Below are 7,070 nucleotides of genomic sequence, written 5' to 3' on the forward strand. Positions count from 1 at the left end.
AATGTAATCCATTTGAACCATTTACCCCGCACGTGCTAGAGCGCACTTTCTCACAATGCCTTACAATTTTCATTCAAATGAGACTAAGATGAGTGGAGGCTTTACAGTTCTGCAGTGTGCTGACTCATTAGGATTTTCATAACCATTTAGGGCTGCAAATCACAACATAAATGAGTTCTAATGTGTTTCTAATATATCTGCTTCTGTGATGTATACACAGTGGAAACGGCTCAGAGTAACATCAATACTGAGCTATGTATTTTAAATAAAAATGTGAATTTCATGGAAGTTCAATGTATGATTTTCATTGTTCGCTTGCAGGGTACTGCTTCGTGAGCTAAAGCGCCTGGAGAATATCAGCCAATCACCATTCACCTCTCACATCACCAGCAGCCTTCAAGGCCTCTCCACCATCCATGCCTATGGAAGAGGGCACGATTTCCTCCAAAGGTGAGTACAAGGCTAGCTACGGGCATCATTAAACTTTCATTTCATCTTATCTCTTCTTGTAGTTTTTGAGTTTGCTCCTCTGTTAGTAAACATACCAGAGCCCATACCTCAGCAAGCAGGAGAGTGCAGAGCTCTGCTTGCTTCTACTCTGGCTGAAATTAGTTTACGGTATCTCTCTTTCTCTCCCTCTCTTTTTTTTCAGATATCAGGAATTGCTGGACACCAACCAGGCCTCAAACTACCTCTTCAGCTGTGCAATGCGTTGGCTGGCTATCCGCCTGGACCTCATCAGTATCTCCCTTATCACTGCTGTAGCACTGCTCATTGTCTTCATGCACAATCAGATACCTCCAGCCTACGCAGGCTTGGCCATATCATATGCAGTGCAGGTGTGTAAACAAACTCATGTAGTAACACAGAATGTGCAAAAACACTGACGGCTCTGGTCCTCTGAATGGCAAAAAAGTTGACATTTTGAAGCTCCGGGCTGTGTAGGAAGGGTAGCAAGGCAGCCTCTATAACTGTGTGCGTCTAAATGTGAGTTAAAACTTGTCTGAATACACACCGATCGCCTTGTGTACTTAACCTTATTGAGAAAACTGGCCCGGGCAGTTTGGGGCAAGCACATGTGGCTGGATGTTGCCAACGTGTACAGCACGGGCCGGATAGGTCTTGTTGCAGGCGCATCCTGTGGATGCTTAATCAGACTGGGATTTTAGTCAACACTGGGAGCTCTTTGTTGAGAATTTCAAGTTAGTCCTGAACAGATTCTTCAGTGTGGGTGTTCTGGTTGCTGCCATGGGTGGTAAGCTTTGTCTGCACCATTGTTTGGGTAGGAGTGACGTAACCACAATATAACCACAGGAATCCCATGAAGTAAGAGTTCAAGGTGGAACATTGAACTCTAACAGGGTTACCATTGTCATTCTTGGCATCTTCACCTTGCCTAGTTTTAATGTTTGCTTCATCGATTTGAAGAGACAGATTAAAATGAGGCTTTTTGTGTTTGACAGAACAAAACATCATTCATCTTTTTTATTCTGCAGTATTTTAGCTGTTATTTGCTGCTTAATATGGGTCTTGTAGCACTGCATGAAGCAGCCATTGATTAGCACAGGTTACATGGTCTGGCTTTAACGCACACTCTCACCTTGCTGTACACAGACAGGATGATTTTCACAGTGTGTCTTAGAAATATGTTTGTTTTCTCATTGCCCAGTTTTTGGTTTTTTAAGATTCTGTTCTTTACTGCATGTTATAATCGACACAGAGAATTGAAATCGATTAACAAGATCGTGAAGGAGCCATATCAGCAAACCTGTTTATTAGGCTGGAAATTGCCAGTTGTTTTATTGCTCAATTGCTGAAGGGGGGCAGCGCACATAAATAGCGAGTGTTTCATAGTAATTGGTGTGACACTGTTAATCATTAACCTTTTTACCCCTCTGCTTTTCTTTCTCTTCCAGCTGACTGGCTTGTTTCAGTTTACCATGCGGCTCCTCACCGAGACAGAAGCTCGCTTTACATCTGTTGAGAGGATCAATCATTATATAAAGGTAACAGCATTGATTAGCACAGTGAGAAAGGTGGATTGTGTAACAGCATGTCTGAAATAACAGCACTAGACCAGACCACATGAGATATATGACACCGTTTTAATTCAAGGCTGTTGGCAAGTCCGTGTGTGTGTGTGTGTGTGTGTGTGTGTGTGTGTGTGTGTGTGTGTGTGTGTGTGTGTGTGTGTGTGTGTGTCACAAGCATTTGATTAGGAATGATAGAAACCTCTTGTGCAGTATTAACACACTCCAGGGCACATGATAGAGCTTATGTCACACAACTGCCATCAAACCACAATATCAGCTCAACTTTTTCTTCTGACGTGCCAAGAAAATCTCATAGAAAGAAAATCACTACAAATCAGTTAGGGGGCTTGCCCCTACACAGAGATTTACAGATTAATGCCAGATACCATCACCTTTTCCTTATCTAAGACTCTTGAGAGCGAAGCACCTAGACAAAGTCCTGAGGCAGCCCAACCTGCCCCCTCCTGGCCTGAGGAGGGAAAGATCACCTTTCAGGATGTTGAGATGCGTTATCGCGATGATCTGCCGCTGGTGCTTAAGAACCTGTCCTTCACTATCCTGCCTGAAGAAACCATCGGCATTGTGGGCCGCACTGGATCAGGTACGACTGACCTTTTCAGTTCCCCAGCCGGCAGACTTTTCAGCTTCCGTTTCCACTTAAATGTGTCTGCATTTGTTAACACAGCATGTTTTCTATATGCGTTTGCAGGAAAGTCCTCCCTAGGAGTAGCTTTGTTCAGACTTGTGGAGCTGACTGGGGGCTCTATTATCATTGATGGAATCAATGTTGCACAGATCGGTCTGTATGACCTGCGGAGCAAGCTAGCTATTATTCCTCAAGAGCCTGTGCTCTTCATCGGTACTATCAGGTAATCCATTGATAATTACTTTCATTATTAATCACTGCAACTGGTTTATTGAACTACCTTAAAAATCTTTTGGCTAAAAAATCATATCAGAAAACACCAACGTTTTGGCAATTAATGCATCTGCTTTAATGGAAAATTTGTTTTAGTTGTACAACCAGGTAGATAGCTACTCTCTTCCTCGAAAGTGCCTATAGTCAGCCCATCTGTTTAAAGCTATAGTATATGTGTTGAACAGCAAACGTGAGCAGGATATTTTCCATCTAGTCACTCAGTGTCTGTGATTGTGTTTTCAATTTTGCCTGAAATTGGCTTTTGGGAGATGTTGGAAGATGTCGCTGCTGTGTGTGCACAGCGGTGATCTGATGTGTGCCCATTACAAAAAGGAAAAATGATGCTTTGTGTTAAGAAATTAAACAACAGGGGTGCTAGGTCTGACAGGCCAGAGTATTCAAAAGCAAAAAAGCACCTCTGTTTTGTGAATGAATTCCCTCAGCTGCAGGTCAGAATCGATCCTGGCCATGGATTGCTTTGAGCTCAGGATCAGAGCATGCTGCCCTTCTTGTCATAATGTGAAATAGACACGAGCAGATGCATTTCAGGAGGTTGAGTTTGCTTCGATCACCCTAAAAACTGCCCCAGATGTACCAATTTGTGAGGGTGTGTGGTCCTCTGCATAAAAAAACACACTTCATGAGACTAGAAAAGTATAATAGTATAATATATAAGTGTTGTCCATTTATCACTGTTATAATGTATAATCAGTATGAACGTCAATACCATGGTTTATTTCCAATAGGAGCAATTTAGACCCATGGGATCAATACTCTGATGCTGAGGTCTGGGAAGCTCTCGAGAAGACACATATAAAAGAAATGGTGAGTTACAAATTGGTTGGAGTGTAAATTATATTTTACATGACTAGAGCAGCTTCCTTTTACATCTTTATGTCCCTTTGACCTTCCTCAGGTCAGCCAGCTGCCTCATTCACTCCACTCAGAGGTGACAGAGAACGGAGAGAACTTCTCAGTGGGAGAGCGGCAGCTCCTCTGTGTGGCCAGAGCCCTGCTGAGAAACAGCAAGGTGCTGATTGTATAATGCTGCTGGTTTATATTTCCATGTGGAATAGTTGATAAACTCCTCACTTCTAAAATGAATAATCAGTCTTGCCATACAACCACCTGCATGGGATACCAGTGCCCCCTGCTGGTGGTATCCCATAGCTGGTACGACTTCTGAACTGATAGCATGAGGTCAGACATCATCAGGACATAGCGTATAATTGTATTTGTTTTCAGCTATTTTTGTGAAGTACTATTTCATAACTTTATATGTCAATAACCATGCATGTGCACCACAATTTCAGCCTTTGCTTTGTTTGCAAGGTTTCTTTCAGTTTTCTTATTTCATCTTATTTTTCTGCAACCTTGGTTGATTAAATCAGCTATCACACACCTGCCCCTCAAATGCCTCTCACATCATATAAATTCTCCTTCACTGAAAACAAAAACTTTGCTTTGAGCAATATTTGCATCGTTTTTTTTATATTATAAAAAATTACTCGATTCCATAATGTGGGTCGTTAGAGTCAATGAAACAGTGCAATCGAAGTAACCAAACTCCTATAATATGAATGCATGTGTCTCTTTTTAAAGATCCTTTTATTGGATGAGGCAACAGCAGCCATTGACACCGACACAGATCGTCTCATCCAGGAGACCATTCGCACTGCGTTTGGCAGCTGCACTACTCTCATCATCGCCCATCGTCTCAACACAGTGATGAGCTGCAGCAGAGTCATGGTCATGGACAGCGGCCAGGTGAATATAAATGCAGTATGTCTGACTGTGAAACTCGGTCCGGTGGTTGAAACTCAATCGTTGATGTGATATTCCCTAAATTACTGTGTGTTTGATATGACGGATGGGATGAGACGGTTCATGTTTCACTTGAGCAGTTTTCAAGACTCTTGATGGTAGCTAATAACATGAAAAGCACACAAGTAGTCACCAGTTTATGTGTTTCAGCCCTTAATCAGTTGAGTTTGCATTTTTGGCATCAGTAAGTAGAGTAAAATAAGATGGATGCATCAGAAGAGACAAGATTTATAGCTTGAATTTACACCCAGTTTTTGTGCAGTGGAGTGAAAAAATCACAGATATTCGTAAGCGTGTTGTTTTATTACTATTAGATGTACCTAAATGGTTCATTACTTCATGCATTTTGCATTAAAAAGACAATTACATTTCCATTTTGTAATCTTTGGCTTTGCCTGTATTATAAAAGATCCCAAAATATCTTGTTGTTCGAGCCTCGTTGATAATGTCAACATGGCTCAAACAGTGTTGGCCACTGTGTGCCGGGAGTGATCGCTACTCCTTATAGGAACTTATGATTCAGCAAAGTGCAGCAAAGGCTGTCTGAGGACAATATTTCCCACATATTGAAATGCTTTTCATACACGGCCGCTGGGAAATATCTTCGGTTGGAGTAAGTTTGGAGATAATGTCCCCAGACTTTTTATGCAAGTGCTGATTTTGTTTTATCCTTTTCATTCTCGTAGATTTTGGAGTTTGACAGTCCTGTTGCCTTGCTGGCAGATGAAAACTCAAGATTTAGAGCCATGATAGAAGCATCAGAAAACCAAAACAGATAAAACACGCTGGAGCTGAACTTTGGACCTGAGCTGTGATCCTACAAAATATCAAGCTGAATAAATGATTTGCACACACACACAAATCCTGCCAAGTGTGAAAATGATGAGTAAAGAAATCCACTGATGGGTTGTCCATGCAACCGTGTCCGTTTATTTCCTCACCAAAGACACAGAGACAGCACTTCCTAACAGCACATCAAATCTTAGTATGCTAAGTGAGATCTATCAGCCACCTGCTCTTTGCCGCCGTGTCACAGGAGTTGTTTCCTGGGCACCAAACAATTAGCTGCAAGTGAAACAGAGCTGCGTCTCTGACAATAGCACTTTATGTGTCATGTGGACACTTGGAAGGACGTAGGATGGTTCTTTTTTTCAGTTAATCAGTCAGACACTAAATTAGTTTTATTTCCATGACTGAGACCTGACAGTCCAGGAAATTAATGTTAGGCAGAAAATGGTGTGGATCAGATTTAATTTCTTATTTGCATTGCTACTGATGTTTGTTTGTTTATGTCAGGAATTTATTTGTTTGAATTCATTATTAAATACAGTCTATTTGAAAAACATCACTTTCTATTCATTCCTCAAAATGGCTTTCCAAAAGAGGCTAAAATGTTTGTGTTTTTTTGTTGTTGCTGTAATGAGATAATTTCAGTAAATTATTGCAGATGTGATATGTGCCTAGACCTGTAAACAATTCCAGGTTATATAATGGAGTTAGCCATGTAAGCATGCTCTTTTTAGACTGCATGCAAGCACTGTGTTTTCAAATTAGCTCATCTTTTCAAATGCTGGAGTTGAATGTTTTACCAGCAAGATCATTTAGGTGTTGAAGTGTGTGGTTTGCAACAAAACTGAAAACCATCAGGGTGTGTCTGTACATGTTCTGTTTTCACACATGAGAGGACTGCAAACGTCTGCCTTCGAGTATGTGCTGAACAATCATGAAAAGTGCAATATCCCTTATTTTCAAGATTGCCTTTGTACACTTGAGATTGTGAAGCTGTAATATAAATTTGTTAAATGTGGGATTTTTGATATATAGAGCTTTTTTTGAATAAACCTATTTTTAATTTATTGGTGACGTGTCTAGTCTATTCTTATAAGATGTGGTTGTTTGATTTGTCTCTGGATTCCTCAAAAAGTTATGAATGCATACGCAGGAAAGTGTTACCAGAGGAATTTTTGGAAAGAATCTTTTGCATTCCTTGAGAAAACAAACTAGAGCAATTCATGTTTTATCTTCACATTGAAATAATTTCCATACATGCTTTTGATTTACTAGACTCGATTCATACATGCTGTGGAGGTCTTTATCAGCCTGAAAGCCTTGAGCCTTCTTCATGCTACTCTTGTTTTAATGGTAAAGGAAATTGCAGTATTTTAAAAGTAAGAGCAGTCAGTATAGTATAGGGGGAAAAAAGAAAGTTTTGTAAAGTGTCTTGTTGCTCCTTAGCAGCAAAACATCTGATGATTTTTCCTTGGGTGACTTGCCTAGAGTTAGCTACAAGTTTC

General features: G+C 40.7%; 1 protein-coding gene across 2 annotated transcripts in view; it reads left to right on the plus strand.

The window, feature by feature from the left end:
• Positions 1-6,632, plus strand: part of LOC102196863 (multidrug resistance-associated protein 5) — a 29,430-nt gene extending 22,798 nt beyond the window's left edge. For both annotated transcript variants that reach the window (XM_005722862.1, XM_005722863.1), the window contains exons 22-30: positions 322-450; positions 653-839; positions 1,917-2,006; positions 2,442-2,634; positions 2,743-2,902; positions 3,699-3,777; positions 3,869-3,982; positions 4,555-4,719; positions 5,463-6,632. In XM_005722862.1, the coding sequence (XP_005722919.1) occupies positions 322-450; positions 653-839; positions 1,917-2,006; positions 2,442-2,634; positions 2,743-2,902; positions 3,699-3,777; positions 3,869-3,982; positions 4,555-4,719; positions 5,463-5,555 (1,210 nt within the window). In that variant the 3' untranslated portion in view covers positions 5,556-6,632. The remainder of the gene's footprint in view (positions 1-321; positions 451-652; positions 840-1,916; positions 2,007-2,441; positions 2,635-2,742; positions 2,903-3,698; positions 3,778-3,868; positions 3,983-4,554; positions 4,720-5,462) is intronic.
• Positions 6,633-7,070: the final 438 nt, after the last annotated feature.

The sequence above is a fragment of the Pundamilia nyererei genome, unplaced genomic scaffold, assembly GCF_000239375.1.
Source record: "Pundamilia nyererei isolate P.nyererei 1_Seehausen unplaced genomic scaffold, PunNye1.0 scaffold00008, whole genome shotgun sequence".
Classification (NCBI taxonomy): Eukaryota; Metazoa; Chordata; class Actinopteri; order Cichliformes; family Cichlidae; genus Pundamilia; species Pundamilia nyererei.